Raw genomic sequence first — 21,949 nt, 5'->3', positions numbered from 1 at the left:
AAAAGATTTAGCTTCCTACAGGTTAATGTACTGGGTCAAAGTCCAATATATATAAAAGAGGAAATGAACGAACCAGGTACCATTTAAATTATCACAGTCTGCACAAAACATTTAAACTAGTCATCTTGTTTCGTTTCAGTCTCTTTTTTTTACCTTTGTTCTAGTCATGCACCCACAGTTTCCTGACTTCCTGTATCTCCACACATGCTATCAAATAAACACAGCAGGTCTTGAAAGAAAAGCACCGTAATATTGGGTTTCTGTGCCAGACACGTCACTTTGAAGGTAAGTATTTTTTCAAACATGTTATGTACTTTTAGTTACTGCATTACTCTTATAGTTTGTATTCCCCTTTAAGGTTTATCAAATTTGGACGTTACCCTCAGAAATGAAAGACTTTAGAAGTTTCTATCCTTTTTTAATCACATTAAACTCATTTAATGCGACCTTGTATACAAAAAACTAGATTGATTGTCATTTTCTAGTCTTTGATTATTTTATGAGGAAATAAAATTGGTTTATTCAGTGTACTTTGTTAACCTTGGCTTTAACATAAAATCAACAAACGAGATCAGAAAGTTAACAATTTTTGCAGGAAATGAAAGCGTTTGAAAACTTTAGTTGGAATCCAGCCTGAGCTACACAGAGACACACATTGTTACCTTTGTAGACATAATAGAATGAGTATAATGTTTAGTGTTTTCATGCTGAGGATGTTCTTTTAAATTGAGTGGATATCACAAGATTCGTTTTTAACATGTGATTGTAAAGAATGGAACTTAATCCATATGTGTAATCTGCTGTCTTTCCATCAGCCAAAGAGATGGAGTTTGCGTGCAGTCATGTTGTATGCAATTGGAGGTCTGAGAGCTTTTCAGAGGATGAAAATAAAGTCCTAAATCTAGGTAAGTCAGCAAATGTAATATATAAATAAGCTGTTGAATATTTACATTTAAAAACATCACAGGTAACATGGCATTGACAAGATGTTGGGAGAAGATCGGACCAAATTAAAAAGGAGAGAACTTAAAATTCTCTAAACTAAAATACAGTATAGTAGAGGTAACAGGGGCAGGTTGTCACACAGGAAAGTGTCTCAAGTGTAACATCTGCTGGCCGAAACAATGGTTTAATATTTTTAACCTTTTACAATTTTGCTTTTGAATTCAACTGTAAATTTAATACATAGTAACAATTTATTAAATAGGTTAGGTAATGTCAGGTTTGCATTTGGACATTCATTATTATATTGCTTTTATTGCATTTATTATTTTACCTCTTTAAAGACTATAAATACTTTTGTTCCATTTGCTATCACACATTTTGTAGGTTCCACTTCCACTCTCCCCTGTGGTCTGTCCAGAGCTCCATCTGTTTTAGAACATCCTTACGACAACCGTGTTTGCATCGTTCAGAAACCAAGTGAGTTTGAAATGATAAAAAACATGAAATGGTTTATTCTCTTTGTATACGTGAGCTGAAATGAGCCAGTGCATGAAGTTCTTTTATGAAATTCTGATAATCAAAAGATCTTTGAGAAATCATTTCAAAGCAGTTATGTTCAAACTAAAGCAGTCCACATCACTAACCAGTCACTGTTTTTGATAGAATTTATATTTCTACATGGCAAATATTTTACTAGTAGGTGTAGTAGAGTAATAGAAAACCAACAGACTCAACAGTCATAACATGACATTGGGCCTGATTCATGAAACATAGTAAATACATTTCCGAGTAAATTCCGAGTCATTTGCGCGTAAAACAGACCTGCAGAAAACATCCCTTCCGATTCACAAATAGTTCGTAAACGTCCGATTTGATAGTGAAATGTGTGTATGTTAATGAATTCCAATCATTCGTAAACAGGGCGCGCATGCACGCTCATTCACAATTCGCATAAACCCCGCCTATGAATTGTAGCTACGCTAATTACGTAGGCCTATATAGGAATGCCGGAATCCTCTCGACTTATTGCGTAAATGCATAAGATATATGCTTACCAATAAATTACCAATAAAACTCTCCACTGAAGCGTTTCTTGCCACCAATAATAATAATAGCTGGTGCTCTTCTGAAAACGACCAGATAGAGGCGCATGAGAACGCTTTGGAGGGACTGCGCGTTATTCCGGAGATGCGGTTGCTGTGATTTAGAATATCCGCAATAGTTAGCCTACTTGTTACTACTATCTTATTTAAAAAAATATTACTTAATATGAAAATGGAGTAACCATTCATATAAACTTCTCCATAGTTGTGTATGATGGTTGGTAAATGTATTGTTTGTCCCGCCTCTTCTCCATTGGCTGTGTAAAAAACAGTGGCGAGCTCTGCGTTATACCCAACGTTAAAAAGTAAAAAATTATCAAGGAAATATCATTGTGATACAGTGCATCAAAATGTAGTGTCATCGGTTTCGTTACGTGCGGTTTCACGTTGCCTACTATTTACACGTGGTCTGGTTTATTGAAGGACGAAGGCAGCAAATGTAGAATACTTGTGAGGTGACATCAAAAATGCTGTTTCTGAGGCAAAACCAAGAAATGCAGAGGAATTTTGGTCTGTAGTGCAATCGTCCTGGGCTGGAATATCTGTTCACAGGTGCCAGAAGTTGGTCGACTCCACGCAACACAGATGTGACGCAGTTCTCAGAAACCGTGGCTATAGAACTAAATAGTTCAGTGATTCACAAGAACGCTTAATCTTCAAGCATTTGTCATTTTATACAGGAAATGTTTGGCTTTGTAAAGAAAGACATTCCAACATTCCCTTTTTTTTTAACACAACTGTAAGTGCTCCATACAAATTAGGCTTCTAAGGTATATATACATATATGTGTGTTTGTTTAATATAGGCAATTTCATTTGAAATCATTTTATTTACAGCTTCATGTTTGGTTCCACCTCCTGTACCACCCCGTATTATACAGCAGAAACATATACTGTCGAGCTCTCTTCCACCACCAATACCACCAAGAGGTGAGAACATACATCCTTGCATGCTTTTAAATTGTTTCATCATGGACTGTAAAAAATCTCACGTTACATATTGAGCTCAGTAATTCATTAGTTTATTTGTTGTATGGTTCTGCCCTTTCTCTCTGCTCCTCCCAGGTCTGGAGAGCAACGAAGAGATTCGTCTAAAAGCTAATGTTAACGTGGTGTCACTCAAAGTTGGAAGCCTTGTGGACATTAGTAAACGTATTGCTTAAGCTGCTTAACACTCTTTTTAAAATCATAAAAATGTTCTTATTCAAATTCTGATGACGTCGTTCACCGTCTCATTAGATTCTGCTATACACAGCAACCAGACACCAGTGCACTGTGGAAAATGCAATGCCATCATGTCCTCTGCAAGCAGCCCTGAAACGCACCAAAACACAACAGTGAGATATAGCAACTTGATCAACGTTACACTTTTTGTGTTCATCAGATATCTACATTTATATAACATTTGCTTTGTTCAAGCGCCTACTGCCTCGTTTGTTTTTCCAGGTGTGGTTCTGTGAGTTTTGTGGTAAAGAGAATGTCTACCCACTGGCTGCGCTGAAGGGAGGGCTCTTCTCCCTGCGCAGTCCTCCCGGCCGAGATGTACTTTACATGGATGATGAGGATGAAGTGGATTATGAGAATCTAGACAACATGCTGATTGTCTTCTGCGTAGACATTTCTGGAAGTATGAGCGTGACGTCTGAGGTGGCGATTTGTTTTATATTTTAGCTGTAATCTTCTCCCACTATTTTTATTTTGTGTAAGCATCCTCCTTTAATATGCTGGAAATGTCTGTTTTTTTTCTCTCTAAGATCTGTCCCGGTAATACCATGCGATCACCCACATATATTTCAAGGCTGCAGGTAAAACGTGACTTTTATAGTCTTCGCTATTATCACACTCTTCTTGTCTCCTTTGCTCCTGTATTAAAGTTCCCTCCATGTTTCAGGGAGTCCAGGAAGCTCTTCAGATGGTGCTTACCTCCTTACAGAAGACCTCACCTCATCGAAGAGTAGCACTGGTCACGTTTAATGATGAGGTAAAAACACGGAGACATAGAGTGAGATAAACACAACATTGTAGATGTTAAAAAAGTGACTAAACTAATCTTCCATGACACGGAGGAGCAGGAAGACTTTTTAGGTTGGTTAACTGTCTTATACTTTCAGTTTCTTTGCAGTGAATGAGTTGAATCTATTTTTAAACAAAAGAACATAGCATGTTAGCACCACAAGCAGAAGAGGCTTTTATCGCCTGTTAATCGCTCATCCTTTGGAGAATGAGGAATCACTGACATGAAGGAGAGCAACGTTCCTCTGAATCCAGACTTTTACAGTTCTTTAATGTTTACTAAGATCTTGACCAATAATGTCTGCATTTTCCATTCCTGTATAATTTATGAGACACCTTTTGGTTTGAGTAACTGGTCATGACGAAACATTTAGAAAAAAGAACAAAATTGTAGCAGAAGATTAGCAATATAAGCATTTAGGGAGTTAGATAATGTGAAATTTGGTCAGTTTCAGTTCCATCAAAAAATGAACAGAACAAACAGATGTCATAAGTTCTAAATGACATTTACAGTAAGTGTAAAACATTATGTAAAGTAATTGAGACTTATGAAAAGGAATAACAGAAGTCGAGTCCAATTGTAAATGTGAAGTGGAGCTGGAGGGGTAACACGCTGCTGTTAGCTGAATGAATTCTAAAATGGAAGCTTGGATGGCGTCATATTTCTAAAGGTAGATGAGGATCAGCTGATGCGAGCTTGACTCACGGGACCTGCAAGAACTAACATTATCCTCATGCTTTTTTTAGGCTGCACAGTTTTGTTTTCTTGTTTATTTCAAGCATTTTCTTAAATAACTTCGCCTTCAAATTGAACATTCTGTCAGTATTTACAGAGCCTCTTGTCATTTCAAACCTGCATGACTTTTTTCTGCAGAATACAAAAGAAGACATTTTGAAAAATGTTGGTAACAGAAAACTGTCGGTCCCAATTGTTTGCATTGGTTTTGTGTCTATACAATAGAAGTCAATGGTGACTAACAGTTTTTGGTTACCACCATTTTTTTTATATCTTTGTGTTTAAAATTACAACATAGGGTGAGTAAATGATGACAGAATTTTCATTTTGAAGGTGAATTTAATGTATATGACTATTGAAGAGATGTGAAACCATTTCCCTACATGTAAATGTTTGTGTGTGTGTGGTTGTCAGGTGACAGTGTACGGAGATGGCCGTGGGGTTCCTCTCTCTCTAAGGGACTGGGCACTGGTGGACTATGACTATCTGAAGAAAGAAGGAGAGAATTACAGCACCCCTCACTGCATTGCAGAAACCATACAGCCCCTTACTCAAAAAATCAAGGAGTAAGTGAAACGCTCTCCTACCTTTATCATAAGTGTGTTTTTCTGAACTCACATCACCTTCTCTACACTTTTTTTAACAGGAATGGTAATTTGTATAATAATGTTCATTTTAATGAGATTAAATCGTGTCTGTAAATGCTGTTTGTATTTTATTTCTATTTTCTTTTTTGTTAGTTTTTTTGTTTGTTTACTCCTTAGACTCCTAGAGCATGGAGCGACAGCACTGGGACCGGCTGCACTCATCTCGGTTGCCATGGCATCACAGTTCACAGGGTCGAAGGCGTGTATTCATAGTTGAATATTCTTGCAATTACATATTTATACATACTCCAATACAGTGGATCTCCAATCTTTTGATTTAAAGCCCTCATCGTTGTCCACAACAATATTTGAAGCCCCCACTAACAATTTCAACAAAGTAAAATGTTGTTTTTAATATTTAGGCCACCTTGGGAGTTGAGGTCCCCAGGAAAACACTATTTTAATGTCAGTGGTGAATAGACGGCTATCACTCTAATGAAAAATAACTGGTCATGTTCTATGTTTTAGGTCATAATTTGCACAGATGGGCAGGCCAATGTAGGCCTGGGCCAATTAGAACAAGAATCTTCCCCTTATTTCTACAACCAGGTAGCCTGTTATGCTGCAGAAACGGGGTGAGGGGCTGCAAAACACTTATCTCACAAAACCGTTGAGTAAAATATGTCTTAGGACCTTTTTAGAATACATCATAAATCTTCTTCAGAAAATAAAATACGTAATATTTATACGTACAAGTCGTGTTTTTTTAGTGTGATTGTTTCAGTGATGACCTTTGAGGGAGAGGACTGTCGCTTGGCAGAGGTTGGAAGGCTGGCTGATCATTCCGGAGGCAGAGTGAGTTATTGCACAACAACTCGTCTTGACATCAGCAGGTATCAGATTAGGTGTCATATTTTGGATCATGTTTCAAACCCATGTTTGAAAAAAATTACAGTCACAAGTCCTTCACAGAAAGGGTGTTTTCTTTCACTAAATATGATGTCAAACATTTGGCAAATGCTCACACTGTGTTATCCAACACATAATTTATACTAAAACACTGTATTTACTACTTCATGTTACATCTGGCACACTTTGAGTACATCCTAAACTCAACTCGACATTATTTATATAGCACTTGTAAAAATTTTCATTGCTACATACATGAGACATATTAACTATAAGCAAAACCTACAAGTAAAAAGAAAACAAAGTGAAAACGGATACTACAGACACGCACATTGCTTGTATAACCCGTAGTGGCTGACCCCGTTTTTAAAAGAAACCTTGTGCTCTAAAGCCCATTTTGGAGAAACTGATACATCTCAAATTTCACCCAAACATAGTTTAACAAAGCGCAAGAGTAAACGATTTGTGTTCAGTATTTTCCCTCCTGAGTTCAAGTGTTGTGCATTGAACAGATGATAACAGGAAGCTGCACGCATTTGCAGGTTTGACATCAGTCACTGTGTTTTAGTAACAGCCATGTGTTTTGGTATGCGACACAAATGTAATACCAGTTTGCCAAATGGACAAATTGCACATATCTTTAAAAGCCATTTAATATCAGTAAGCAATCTATTATCAAATATCCATGTGTTATATTAAATAATTAGTATGCTTTTTAATACAATTTGTCAACCCCTCCTTCACAGATCAATATTGTAAATATTGGTACGGTCGCTACAGAGATTCAGAGTGCCATAGCTGACAACGTCCTAGCAACTAGTGTAATGGCAACATTGCTGGTACCTGATGGCATGCAAGTATCTATTTATAACCCTCTTTTGGTGTGACCAAACATTTGGGTGCACAGTCAACCAAATACACAATCCCACACCCAAAAACTATACATGCAGATACATATGTGCACTAGTATGTGAATACATGCGTTCATACTGCTTCAATTTTGTTTGCCTTTGTCTCACGATTGTTGATGTTTTCTGATTATCGCAGGTACTTCCCCTACGAGGAGGAGGATCATCGGTTAGTGAGAGAGATTGGTAATGTTACAGACAAGGTGGAGATCACCTTCCAGTTTGCAGTCAAACCCGAAAAAGTTGAGAGTAAGCACAAAATTCATGCCACAAGCAAAAGATCATTTAAAATTGTTAATAAATGTTGATGTCAACATAGGTTTTGGGAGATTTCTACAGAATAAAAATTATTTATTAATCTTCCGCAATAATGTTATCTTCATTCAGTGGGTCTTTCACAGCAAACATTAATGTAAAATATATGGAAATAATCCAATGCATTAAACAGCATATTATGTCATTTATTTCATTAATAAATGCTCTATTCTATTATTGAAAATACATTTGTACAATTTTAGGTTTTCAAAAACAGGACAGGGTCCCTTTCCAGCTGCAGCTGAGTTTTAGAACTCGAGATTTACAGAAAGTGACACGAGTTATTACTCAACAGAAACGAGTGACCACCAGCAGGTAAAATATTTCCCACTTGGTTTAAATCATATAAAATGACCTCTCTTTAAAAAATGAATTTCAAGGGCATTTCGCATAGTAGTAGTTATTAATGGCAGAATTACTTCCCAGAATCCATGGCATAAAAATAATTCTCTTGATTTTTTACACACTTTCCCTTCAGTATCACATACATACCAATGCCACATATCTTATGGCCATATGTCTATGGGAGAACTATAGCCATGGTGATCCATATTGCCAAAACATAGAATTGTGGACACAGATAGGTAACAATGACATTAATACTTGTTTTCTCCAATTCTCTTTCACACTCTATAGTTGGGTTTGGGCGGGCAGCTTAAATATGTCTGTGCTGGGCGTTCACTGTGCCCAGCTGTGTGCCAGGCTGACCATGGAGGGCAGAGTAAAGGAAGCACAGAGACAGCTCAGAGCTCAGCAAGACCTTCTCAAAGACATCAGGTAATGCTACACATGATCTGTTCTGATAAGTGTTGTATGTGTAGGTGTATTTTTGTGTGATTGTCATTCTTTCGGTTAATCTGACAGTGAACAGAAAAAAAGTCCTAAAGAAGAGAGTATCTATGGGAACTGGATCAGTACGATGAGTATGATCTGTGAAGACCTCACCACAGTTAACCAGGTCAGAGCACATCCTCAATCACCCTCAATCAAACCCTGAAACAACACCTTATAACAAATAATGAAATATGGAATGAAACAGGATCTGCACATTTCGACTGTCAAAATATTTAGCCTTTATGTAAAATTGTTTATAGGCCGCATACCACAGTCAGGCCTCTTTCACTTCCACACACATCCTCTCGTGTTCAAAACCGTAGATGTGTCAGTGACACATTGTAATGAAATGAAACCTGCTCAGCTCAAAAAAAGGCCTCAAGCCTTATAAATAAATCACTGTGACCCAATGGTAGTGCTTGTTACAAACAACATTTCTCACACAAAACAGACCAAGGAAGAGAACAAAGAACCAATGAAGACATCTTATACCGCAGTGAGTTGAAACTTTTTTCTTTCCGTTTTGTGTGTGTACAGGTAAAGCCTCCATCGTAGGGACTACATGTTTTGACAAACGTTCTTGTGTCATAAATATTAAAGCAATATCAAATGATTCACAGGTAATTACATACAACCATAAAAGAGGCTCCAAAAATCCTCTTTTGTGTGAAACTTTTTTATTATTGATGCACCTAAGCAGAGTTATTGTAGTTTTGTTTTTATTGTAGTTTGAAAATATATTTTTTGTTTTTATGTTCATTTTAGTTGCATTTATTCATTCATTCATTTTCTTCCGCTTATCCGGGGCCGGGTAGCGGGGGCAGCAGTCTAAGCAGAAATGCCCAGACATCCCTCACCCTAGACACTTCCTCTAGCTCTTCCGGGGGGACACAGAGGCGTTCCCAGGCCAGCCGGGAGACATAGTCCCACCAGCGTGTCTTAGGTCTTCCCCGGGGTCTCCTCCCGGTCGGACGGGCCCGGAACACCTTCCGGGGAAGGCGTCCAGTAGGCATCCGGAACAGATGCCCAAGCCACCTCAGCTGACCCATCTTGATGTGGAGGAGCACCGGCTCTACTCCGAGCTCCTCCCGGGTGACCGAGCTTCTCACCCTATCTCTAAGGGATCGCCCAGCCACCCTGCGGAGGAAGCTCATTTCGGCCGCCTGTATCCGGGATCTTGTTCTTTCGGTCATGACCCAAAGCTCATGACCATAGGTGAGAGTAGGAACGTAGATTCGCCTTGCGGCTCAGCTCTTTCTTCACCACGACAGACCGGTACATCGACCGCATTACTGCAGAAGCTGCACCGATCCGTCTGTCAATCTCCCGTTCCATCCTTCCCTCACTCGTGAACAAGACCCCAAGATACTTAAACTCCTCCACTTGAGGCAGGAACTCTCCACCAACCTGAAGTGGGCAAGCCACCCTTTTCCGACTGAGGACCATGGGCTCGGATTTGGAGGTACTGATTTTCATTCCAGCCGCTTCGCACTCGGTTGTAAACCGTCCCAGTGCATGCTGAAGGTCCTGGTTTGAAGGGGCCAACACGACAACATCATCCGCAAAGAGCAGAGACGAGATCGTGTGGTCCCCAAACCTGACACCCTCCGGCCCCTGGCTGCGCCTAGAAATTCTATCCATAAAAATTTAAAACAGAACCGGTGACAAAGGGCAGCCCTGCCGGAGTCCGACATGCACTGGGAACAAGTCCGATTTACTGCCGGCAATGCGAACCAAGCTCCTGCTTCGGTCGTACAGGGACCTGACAGCCCTTAGCTAGGACCCCGGACCCCATACTCCCGAAGCACCCTCCACAGGATGCCGCGAGGGACACAGTCGAATGCAGTCTCCAAATCCACAAAACACATGTGGATTGGTTGGTGCAAACTCCCATGAACCCTCCAGCACCCTGTAGAGGGTGTAGAGCTGGTCCAGCATTCCACGGCCAGGACGAAAACCACACTGTTCCTCCTGAATCCGAGGTTCTACTATCGGCTGTATTCTCCTTTCCAGTACTCTGGCATAGATTTTCCCGGGGAGGCTGAGAAGTGTGATCCCCTGTAGTTGGAACACACCCTCCGGTCCCCCTTCTTAAAAAGAGGGACCACCACCCCGGTTTGCCATCCCAGAGGCACTGTCCCCGACCGCCACGTGATGCTGCAGAGGCGTGTCAGCCAAGACAGCCCCACAACATCCAGTGACTTGAGGTAATCAGGGCAAATCTCATCCACCCCCGGTGCCTTGCCACCGAGGAGTTTCTTGACTACCTCAGTGACTTCAGCTTGGGTGATGGAAGAGTCCACCTCTGAGTCCTCAGCCTCTGCTTCCTCAATGGAAGACGTGACGGAGGGATTAAGGAGATCCTCGAAGTACTCCTTCCACCGTCCGACGTCATCCCCAGTTGAGGTGAACAGCTGCCCACCTCCACTGTAAACAGCACTGGTAGGGCACTGTTTCCCTCTCCTGAGGCGCCGGACGGTTTGCCAGAATCTCTTCGAGGCCAGTCGACAGTCCTTCTCCGGCCTGCCGGTTCAAGTCAGCTGCCTCAGGAGTCCCACAAGCCAACCAGGCCCGATAGGACTCCTTCTTCAGCTTGATGGTTTCCCTTACTTCCGGTGTCCACCACCGGGTTCGGGGATTGCCACCTCGACAGGCACCGGAGACCTTACGGCCACAGCTCTGAACGGCTGCTTCGACAATGGAGGTGGAGAACATGGTCCACTCGGACTCAATATCTCCAGCCTCCCTCGGGATCCGGTTGAAGCTCTGCCGGAGGTGGGAGTTAAAGATCTCTCTGACAGGAGACTCAGCCAGATGTTCCCAGCAGACCCTTACAGTACGTTTGGGTCTGCCGAGTCTGTCCAGCTTCCTCTCTTGCCATCGGATCCAACTCACCACCAGGTGGTGATCAGTTGACAGCTCCGCCCCTCTCTTAACCCGAGTGTCCAAAACATACAGTCGCAGGTCAAATGAAACGACCACAAAGTCGATCATCGACCTGCGGCCTAGGGTGTCCTGGTGCCACGTGTACTGATGGACACCCTTATGCTTGAACATGGTGTTCGTTATAGACAAACTGTGACTAGCACAAAAGTCCAATAACTGAACACCGCTCGGGTTCAGATCAGGGGGGCAGTTCCTCCCAATCACGCCTCTCCAGATGTCACTGTCGTTACCCACATGGGAGTTGAAGTCCCCCAGTAGAACGACGGAGTCCCCAGTCGGAGCACTTTCCAGCACCCCTCCTAGAGACTTCAAGAAGGTCGGGTACTCTGCACTGCCGTTCGGCCCGTAAGCACAAACAACAATGAGAGACCTATCCCCTACCCGTAGGCACAGGGAGACGACCCTCTCGTTCACCGGGGTAAACTCCAACACATGGCGGGAGAGCTGGGGGGCTATAAGCAAACCCACACCAGCCTCACACCATGGGCAACTCCAGAGTGGTGAAGTGTCCATCCTCTCTCTCTCGAGTGTGGTTCCAGAGTCCAAGCCATGCGTAGAGGTGATCCCGACTATCTCTAGTCGGAACCTCTCAACCTCACGCACCATCTCAGGCTCCTTCCCCGCCAGCGAGGTGACATTCCACGTCCCTAGAGCTAGTTTCCGTGTCCAAGGATCGGGTTGTCGTGGCCCTCCCCTCCGTCTGCCGCCCAATCCACTATGCACCGACCCCCTATGGTCCCTCCCGCACGTGGTGAGCCCACGGGAATGCGGCCCCACGTCACTCCTTCGGGCTGAGCCCGGCCGGACCCCGTGGGGAAAGGCCGGGCCACCAGGCGCTCGCATACGAGCACCAACCCTGGGCCTGGCTCCAGGGTGGTGCCCCGGTTGCGCCATACCGGCCGACGTCACGGTCCTTGAAATCTTACTCTTCATATGGGGGTTTTTGAACCACTCTTAGTCTGACTCGTCGCCTCGGACCTGTTTGCCTTGGGAGACACTGCCAGGGGCATATAGCCCCAGACAACATAGCTCCTAGGGTCACTCGGGTACTCAAACCCCTCCACCACGTTAAGGTGGCGGTTCAAGGAGGGGATTTAGTTGCATTTATAACAACTTATTTGTTATGTGCTTTTGACTTTGTTTTCATTTGTTTTTTATTTTGTATTGCAATATAAGTTTAATTTATTTTTATTTTATTTTATTTTTAGTTTAGTTTAGTTTAGTTTAGTTTAGTTTAGTTTAGTTTAGTTTAGTTTAGTTTAGTTTAGTTTAGTTTTATCTTTATTGCCACAGTGCAAACATATTTCAGGTCATTCCTAAGGCAACATTTTCAATGTTTTATTGGATTTCAATTAACAGAACTTTACATAAGAACTAGTTACTAAACACAGTGACAGAGAGAGCAAGGCTGTAAAGGCTCCACGACCACCCAGACTAAGTAATTGTATTTTCTGTATTTAGCCAGGTAACATTTTTGCATTTTTTGCAGATATCTTAGTGACTGTTATTAGGACGTGTCCAAGTGTTACATTGTAATCATGCAAAGTTGTAAGCCCTCAAGGGCTTAATTTTATAAAAGGAAAGCATTTCATAAGCATGAGCACACCCTAACCCTATGACAATGCATTTTAGATTTCACCACATGTAAACAGTTGAAATTTAGCTGTAAGCAGATTGAAATGTTATCAGAAAGAAAAAGTGATCAAAACTAAAATTTACCTGTGTATTTTATAAAAGTTTACTGTGAAATTCAGTGTAAAATATATATGAAATATTTTCGATAACAGTATCGTTATTACAATCGATCATTGCAATCATAGATTATATCATGCAAGTATAAAAGCTGAATGAAATGTTTCCTCCTCAGAGTCTCTCGGATGAGGCAGCCAAAGTGGTCTTCCAAATGAAGAGAGCAAAGAGTGTGGATGGAAAAGAACAGAAAGTTGCCACGTTAAAGAACTGAGTTTAGCTTATATAATTGTTTGACTTGATAAACTTTAAATCTGCTGATGTCACAAACAATAAACATTGAATACACCTTTGAATATATGCAATGTAAAATAACTAGTATTTAAAGAACGGAGCCTTTCATGCAATCACAGCTTTATGTAAACACATATCAGTATGTCTCTTTGGCTGATGTGTTTCAAGTCATTTTATTAATGGGGTAGAGGGAAGAGGTACTGTGAAAATAAAAATAATTCAATGAAATCTAAATTGTCACAGACTGATTTATCTTATTTATTGTTCTCATGTCACCTTACGAAACAGACATTTAAGCTAAACCACTAAAATTGTGTCCGAAGTATGCTGTTTTAAAACATAAATAAAGCCAGAGATGTGTTGACAAGACAAAAGGTGAGAACTGGTTGAAACCGACCTCAGGAATGTTGTACGTGACCGACCAGGTTGTCCTGATCACTTGTCTTAATATTTCTTATCTCTTGACCTACTCACTGTTCTTATCCTGTATTTACGGTACCTGTAGAGTAGCACTGGACTCAAATACTGTCGTTGAAATATTTCTATTGGTCAGATAAGCTGCTTTGCAGGCAGTACCATTAAGCTTGTGTTACCATCTGGTTCTGGTTTCCAAAATGCATCTGTTTGTCTGCTCATTTGAAATGACTTGAGATTTTTCCATAATCAAGTGTTGGTTTGCATGGCAGACCTTTGATTTTCTCCTCATATGATCTTAGGTAAGTACTATTGACATAATAGATCAGTGTCATCTATGTGACAAACTAAACAAATACTTATGTTCCTGCATAAAAAAAGATTCATTTAAACATAACTTGCCAATGAGGTGTATTTGAATCAAGCATGTAATCTCTGAAGGAATCTTGTCGGGCAGGTTTGAACTCCGTATATCTTGAAGAAAGAGAGAGAGAACAGTAAGGGGGTGCAGAGCAGTGTACCGAACGCAAAGCACATGTAAGGTTTTCTCACTCGGACATCTGTACTACTGAATCATCTGGATTCAAAGGAGGAGTCAAATATAAAAAAATAACCTACAGAGGTAATGTAAAGATTTATTTAGTGTATTATATACACAAGTTATTTTGTAGTTGTTTATGTGGATTTATGTCAGTATTGCCGAGCATAAAATTACATAATATTACAATGACATTTAAAATATGCTGATGTGATTTTATAGACAATATTTCTGTTTGCATATTACCGACCCCTGAATGCCTAATATATTTGGACACTAAAGCCTCGTGTAAATGAATGAATGCCATTGCTGCTAGATAACAAAATCAAAGCAGATGGTGTTTATTCTCCTAAGATAGGACAAGAAAAAATAAGTCTATAGTATTTAACTGCACATCAGTGAAAAACGTTCTAAGAAATGCTTGCATCCTTGACATCATCTCACTTGGCTTGATATTTTGAGTTTTGCTTAAAGTACTCTGTACTGTAGCATGTACAAGACTCCAAAGATGGCAAAATAATGTCAGAAGTTTCGGTTACATTTAAGTGTATATGTGAATTTTTTTAGAATGTTTGTGTATGTGAATTTCTAGATAAAAAAAGTCAAAAGCTGCTTCACAAGAGTAACAGCATAAAAACAAAACAAACTAAGGAACAAGCCAATGAAGCAAGCAGATCTGAAGCATAACAAGTGCACTGTTGAGTACTCAAACGGCATCTGCAAGTAATTTACAATTTTGTTTTAAACATAATAATTAATGACATAAATCTATTTCTTATATTATCTTTCATGAAACAATACTAAATGTCTTAGGTCACTTTGGTTGTTATGCAAATATATCGTAATTTAAGAAGTTTAAAATATTTTCACTAAAAAACAAATGTATTGTTGCTGTGCTCTACCAGTCTCTTCGTGCTCATTTTGAATCTCAAGTTTTAATTTAGGTTAAAGTAAAGTTTGAACTCAAATTGAAAAGAGTAATGTTACTGTAAGTTACTAGCAACCCTGCAGCAAAACTACAGCAACATTTTTCAGTGTACACTTTAGCCAACACTACCTCATTCCAGTGTGAAAGAGTTGATTTGAGGTTTGAACACCATTTTCTTTATATGTCTTATTTAGTTACCTCAGACTATTAATCGCAATGTAACAAGTTGTAACAAATCATTTGTGTTAACCTTAAATTGTTAAAACTGGGTGAGATTTCCAGTTTCCAGCATGCTTTGTGTGTGACGGCATTTGGAGTTTGTGTTTTCCGGTAAATAGTAACACTTGTAAGTGTTTAAAAAATCTGCAAAAAGAAAACAGTACATTGTAAAATAATATTTTTTTGTTTCTGTGACTGATGCAATTTTGTGCAATTTACTGTACATTATTTAAAGCCCAAAAAACATTTCTTAAACATTACACTTATTGACGCTTCTCTTGGAAGATTGTCATTAAGTTACACTTACTTGAAAGTTTACTTTTATAAACTAAATAGTGGGACGATTTATTTACTGAATAAATATACTTGCTACATAAACTATGTTCAAAAATATTCTTGAACTTGCTTATTTTTGTTAGCGAAGCTAATGTTACCGGTATTTGGCTGATGCTTTTATCTGTGTGTTGTGTTTCTTCCTCAGCCTTGATGATTTAGTATGTTGTTGTAGTAGATTGCTTCTCTCCTTTCAATTGCAACATTCCTTCTCCGTTATGATAAAACACACAACAAAAAACACAGCTCTGATCACGGCGTCCACCGGTTGTTGAGCACTTGTTACTGATTTCTGTGATTTAGTTCTTATAACTACTAATATTGATTTTCACAACATATCAGGTCATTCTAGCCATTCTAGGTCATAACTATTACCTCCTTTAACTTTTTTACTCCCGTCCTCTCATCTCCTGTAGTTCTCTGCCATGTCATTCTCGCGCAGCTTCCTCTCCGAAGATCAACTGCTGTGTTCCATCTGCTTAGATGTGTTCGCCAATCCAGTATCTACACCGTGCGGTCACAGCTTCTGCATGGCCTGCATCGGTAACTACTGGGATTCAACCAAGCACTGCCAGTGCCCCCTATGCAAGAGGGGCTTTAAGAGAAAGCCCGATCTCCACATTAATCGGACCCTCCGTGAGATCACCGAACAGTTCAAGCTAATGACAAGCAAAAAAGGATCCTGTAAGGGGGTCGGCGGAGGTAGGGCAGTTGAGGAAGAAGGAAGACCACAGGGGTCAGTGGATGAGACAGAAAGACCAAGCCATCTTCCAGGTCTCTTTAATGAAATGAAGCGGAAATTTACCTCTCAAAATAAAACAGGACCTGGACAAACTGTCACAGTAAATGCAGATATTGCAGATGGCACCCCGGCACCAGTTTTAACCAGAGAACTTTCCATGCGAAGGTTTACACTGAGTGGGGCTGAAAATCCTATGAATTTGCCTCTTTGTCCAAAACACCACCGAAACCTGGAACTGTTCTGTCAATCCGATCTGGAATGTATTTGTGTGGAGTGTGGACAAACAGAACACCAATCACATAGCATAACATGTGCTGAGAAAGAGTGGCAAAGTAATAAGGTAGGTAAAAAGGAGGAAAAAGGATTTTTGCTAACAATACCTAATTCATGGGTTTACTGCTTAGCAATCATGCTGATAAAATGTGTAGACACTGCAAATCATCTCATTCAGAATCAGAGGGATTTAGCGTTTTTAAATCTACCACTTGACAAAGATCTCATGTAAGAGATTGTTTTACTGTCAGGCAGACATAAAGCCACACATCCCTTGGAAAGTTTTTGAATAGTAAATAATATGATTGTTTCAGAATATAAAACCTTCCTTTTAATATTATATAAACTTGTAATCATAAATTGTTGCCTGAAAAGTGTGACTGTGCCATCTTTAAACATAAATGCCACTTGACTAATGTGGTGTGACAGCAAAAAAAATTTAAAACAACTAACAATGAAAATAACTCTCTCCTATTCCATTTTATATTATAAATATTAATTGCGTGCGTGCGTGTGTGTGTACGGTGGCAAAGACGAACTCAAAATAATATTCAAAGACTTCCTGCTGCATCGTTTCCTGTATTTCCTTCCCACACAGATGAAAATAAGTACCATAGAAAATGAGATACAAGAGATGACCAAAGAGAGACTGCAGAAAGTGGGGGAGATCAAACAATCACTGACTGAAATTAAAGTAAGCAACAGTGTTTTGGCTTTTTCTTACCATCCAAACCCATTTCATCACAAATGTTCAATGGGCTGCTGGAAAAGTTCTGAACTTGCACAAATTGCTCAGGATCATGGATTCAATACTCCAGTGAAGTTATAAGATGCTATAGACTGAGTTTTGTTGACTTACATTCTCATTCTCCACATACTGTACACTCACTGTATGGAAAAAAAGAGTAGGGTTTGATGAGTAATCAAAAAGGCTTGAAACCACAGGGAAGTGGTAAATAAGGACAGAAATTGCATTTGGGTTAACAAATCACTTAACCTTTGATTTCAGATTTTCATACTGAAAGACATCTACTTATGTTGATCATTTTTCTGTTTCCGTTTGTCTCACTCACGCTTCCTCCACCTCCCACTCAAGATGCTCGGCGAGCGCGAGACGCAACGCAGCATGCAGTTCTTTGGAGCTTTGATCAGCTCCATCGAGTGCAGCCACGCGGGGCTGTTGGAGGTGATTGAGATTAATTGTTGCTCTGCAGAACACCAGGCTGAGGTGGTGATCAAAGAACTGGAGCAGGAGATCACACAGTTAAGGAAGAGAAGTGCTGCGCTGGGTAAAGTTGCCCAAATTAAAGACTACAACACTGGACTAAAGGTCTGTAGTCTGTCATATGTTCATTTCTCACCACTGAAGAAAAAAGCAAGACATAACAACCTTGTTAATTAAAACAACAATTATACTTTTACTCCAACAGAGTTTTTCTGATATCAACGTGCCACTCACAATGAAGGACTGGGCAGGTGTTTCATTAACATCCGACCTAGGAACGAAAGCAGTTTACACCTCTATCTGTCAGCTACTAGAACGATTCAAGGAGGAACTTCATAAACTCCCTGCTATCTGTAGGTTTTTTGTGGACAACTGTGAAACATTAAGCTATGGCGCCATCTAGTGGATTTTAATGCAGGTTGCTAACAGTTCAGCTTTAAAAAACACGTGTACTTGACTTAAAGTGTTTTTTTCTGTTCTAGGCCTTTCGTTGTCCCCTGAACAATCACCAACGAAATCTCTACCAAGTAAGTTTTACCTTCAGTTAGCAAAACATAATTTTTCCATGATCTATTAAGATTTTGGATTTCGTATAAAAAAGTTACTTTGGAATAAAATCATCTTATTTCAATTTTTTCGCAGAAATAAAGACAATACAGGAGTACGCTGGTATGACTACATTTAGAACTCTTATTTATCTAAAGTCATAAATAATTTTCTTCAAGGAAAATGCAAATTGATTTGTATACTCTATCATGCACGTGGTTTATGAGTGATGTTAAAAAGGTGATTGTCCGGGGTTATTTTCAGCTAGACGTTTTCTATGGATGGCTTATGGTTTACTGATTCTACATCTGCTAGTCTGTGATGACAATAATGGTAGCCAGGCAGATAAAACACCTTATTAGAAATATTTTAAATGCAACACGGCCATTTTAAATATATTCTATAATTATCTAGCATCTTCTGTTAAATCTTTTATTATTTACATTACTGGACGCCAACAACAGGTCATGTTGTCCAGTTTTAGTTAATTAATCGTACAACTTTTTAAAATGTAGTTTCTTTGACTCCCTCAACCAGTGGATGTGACCCTGGACCCCAACACTGCCCATCCACGCCTCATCTTATCAGAGGACTGGAAGAAGGTGTGGTGCGGTGAAAGGCACCACCTAGTTCTCAACAACCGTGAACGGTTCGACCGTGTGGTCTGTGTACTGGGACGCGAGGGATTCACAAGTGGTCGACATTACTGGGAGGTAGAGGTGGGTGGGAAAACTGACTGGGACCTGGGGGTGGCTACTCATTCCATCAACAGAAAGGGTAAGATCACGGTTAGCCCCAGCAACGGCTACTGGTTTCTAAGCTTGCGGGACAAGAACAACTATACTTTTAGGACTGAGCCTTCCACTCCCCTACCCCTCAGCCTGAAACCGCAGAAGATAGGGGTGTTTGTGGACTATGAAAAAGGTCAAGTGTCATTTTATAATGTAGACGCAAAAGTACACATCTACACTTTCATGTACACATTCTCCGAGACTATTTATCCGTTCTTCAGTCCCTGTACCAACAAAACGGGCAACAATGATGCACCGCTGGTGATCACGCCTGTTATTTTTTGACTCATCAGAGAGAAAGAGAGGGATTTATGATCAGACATCTGATCTAAAATGTGTAAGGCGTTATGTCTGTCGGCTGAGTAGCCTATTGTAAGATTTTAAGTGAAACACAGAAAAAATTGACAAATAAGCATTAATATAAAAACTCTATTAACATTACCACACTTGAACGCAGCTTCAAAATAATCTAACCAGATAACAAACTTTTTTTTGTAAACGTAGCAACAAATGCTATTGTATCAATATCCTCTTCCTTGTCAGACACAAAAAATGAATAAACTCCTATTTCATTAAGCCTACCAGTTCCCACTCTTTAAAACTGCATCTTACCTGTATTCTATACACTAGAGAGTGCTCTTGTGAGCATGGTGAACAATTATTTCAGATAGCAAATGACAAGTTACTGCAAGTACATTTTCTCCGTTTCTATTCCGCTAAATTCCACTCGTTCTCTCCACGTGGATCATTCAAGACACGTAGCCCAGAGTCGCATCAAGGCGTTTACGTGAGCTACACGTCGCCTGCCATTTAAACTGTTCATCGCTGCTTACATGGTTTATTCTTGAACGCTGGTAAATGGCATTTGCTTATTTTTTTAATAAAAATCCCAGGCTGTTATAGCCTAAATCGTCTGGAAGTTATGCATTTGTAATCGACATTGACTGTCTTAACGTTGTTGGGGTTTTTACCGTTCTCGGTAACTCCCAAACCAAATCCTAACGGTATTTGCTCTCTGTACACTGTACTTGTTGGATCATGTCAAAAGTAACTGTCGGTGAGAAAATACCTTGGGGCTGAATGGAGGCTGCGTTTCTTCGAGGCGCCACGAGGTGGATGTTTAACCAGAAGCGTTTCGCTTTCCTAACAGGAGGTTTTAAACTACGGGTTTCTTCCAAATCACAACAAACCCATACTTGTGACTTTAAAGGCCTACTCATAGCAGGTTATTCTTCTCAGTCAAAGATGGCAACTGGAACTGAGACTGGGGCTGTCACACAAGACTTGTGGAAAGGACCAGGCCTACATCTCAGAATCTGGTTTTGTACCATTTGCACAAACACTTGTTTTCTGAAGCAGTATAAATATATATATATATATATATATATATATATATATATATATATATATATATATATATATATATATTTGTGAATTCTGTGCTGTTAATTACAAGTCTAATTTCACATTTTTGTAGTAGCTGTTGCATGGATACCCAGCATTCTGGAATACAAATAAACTACATAATAAAGATTTTTACTGAAAGCTTGAACTGTATTTTTCCCATTATTTTTATAAACGTTTGCGCAGGGTGTCACATATTTCTTTTGACAATTTGTCAAATATGTTTCCTATTTTATAGCCTACATTGTAGTCAATGTATTAATAATTTTTGTCCCATAACAATGGTTCGATTTGTATGTTACCTTTTCATTATTCATTTCATGTTTTACAGTTTCTTTTATTGCCATTTGTTTTCATTTCACTTAATAGAAAAGACTACTTAATAATTACAATAAAAAGTGTTTTCCTGGGCAATAATGGGTGTATGTCATAGTTTTAATGGTCACTATGCAAAAACTGACTTTAAAAATTGTGTGTATAACCGCTCTGACTAAATTAACCCATATTCATTGTTTCAGTTTATTTCTGTTGCTAAAAAGTTTCTAATTCTAAAAACTTTGTCTAAGGTTCTAACGTTTCAACGTCATGTCCAACATTAAAATATGTAGTGTCAGCAAATGTGGTGTCTGTTAATATTCAACAGATAATGAAAGAGACAAAACGAGCATCATATGACCAAGTTCCAGTAAGTTCCAGTATGACAGAGCTGCAGAATTCACTGGTGTAACAAGATCAGCAAGACTTCTCGACTGACATAACAAAACACAGAACACGTATGTGTGACTGCAAGTATCATCTCTTAATAGCAAAAAGCAACATTCCTCACTAATACACTCTAGAATGTGGAACTGTGAGATGAGTTATACAAGACTCCCTTTTCAGGCAGCAAATTGTGACACACGGTAAAATAATTTCATACAAATATTGTGACAGCGATGCACACTTGGTCACACCTCCACCCAGCAATGTAAAAAACATCATAACTTAAGTCAAAAGTCACTGCCAGTCATTCTTGCGGTGAAGAACTGAATGAAGCAAAGCAGGCTCTGAGCAAGTTTGAGAGTAGCAGAATGGGGGAGGGATGAGGCAAATAAAGACAAATGGTCGCAGGCTGCCTGTCAGGTTAAGCTTGAATTTACTGACTTTTGTCCTCCTGCCAGGTTCACCTGCATGGCAGACTCTTTGTCCTCAGTAACAGTAAAATGTGTGCATTGAACTTCTGTCTTGTGGCTGAACTGATTTAGATTTATAATTTCAA

At 39.8% G+C, this 21,949-nt stretch overlaps 1 protein-coding gene across 3 annotated transcripts; it reads left to right on the top strand.

Moving 5' to 3' along the window:
* The first annotated feature begins 49 nt into the window (after window positions 1–49).
* On the top strand, window positions 50–19,867 carry LOC306891624 (uncharacterized protein). 3 transcript variants are annotated; one of them, XM_079451995.1, is made up of 26 exons: window positions 50–76; window positions 165–285; window positions 816–905; window positions 1,330–1,422; window positions 2,885–2,977; window positions 3,113–3,199; window positions 3,287–3,384; window positions 3,494–3,694; window positions 3,802–3,852; window positions 3,939–4,028; window positions 5,211–5,362; window positions 5,561–5,642; window positions 5,912–6,018; window positions 6,154–6,238; window positions 7,039–7,145; window positions 7,340–7,449; window positions 7,719–7,830; window positions 8,152–8,292; window positions 8,380–8,473; window positions 16,127–16,792; window positions 17,324–17,419; window positions 17,822–18,055; window positions 18,156–18,303; window positions 18,433–18,477; window positions 18,593–18,619; window positions 19,034–19,867. In XM_079451995.1, exons 3-26 carry the CDS (start codon window positions 824–826, stop codon window positions 19,570–19,572), a joined length of 3,540 nt encoding a protein of 1,179 aa, XP_079308121.1. In that variant the 5' UTR covers window positions 50–76; window positions 165–285; window positions 816–823; the 3' UTR covers window positions 19,573–19,867. The 3 variants fall into 3 exon arrangements, with proteins under 3 accessions (XP_079308121.1, XP_079308122.1, XP_079308123.1); XM_079451996.1 differs by lacking the exon at window positions 50–76 and having other exon boundaries at window positions 94–285; XM_079451997.1 differs by lacking the exon at window positions 50–76 and having other exon boundaries at window positions 230–285; window positions 3,303–3,384.
* The last annotated feature ends 2,082 nt before the right edge of the window (window positions 19,868–21,949 follow it).

Source organism: Barbatula barbatula (assembly GCF_947034865.1).
Source record: "Barbatula barbatula genome assembly, chromosome: 1".
NCBI lineage: Eukaryota > Metazoa > Chordata > Actinopteri > Cypriniformes > Nemacheilidae > Barbatula > Barbatula barbatula.
Note: the sequence above shows the minus strand (reverse complement) of the source record. Positions and strands in the feature narration are given on the sequence as shown.

Excerpts from the sequence above, each read along its gene's own strand:
- LOC306891624 (XM_079451995.1), top strand. The coding sequence starts at position 824 with ATGGAGTTTGCGTGCAGTCATGTTGTATGCAATTGGAGGTCTGAGAGC. Across the intron at positions 2,978-3,112 it reads ACCACCAATACCACCAAGAG|GTCTGGAGAGCAACGAAGAG; the intron begins GTGAGAACATAC and ends TGCTCCTCCCAG. Across the intron at positions 3,385-3,493 it reads AAACGCACCAAAACACAACA|GTGTGGTTCTGTGAGTTTTG; the intron begins GTGAGATATAGC and ends TTGTTTTTCCAG.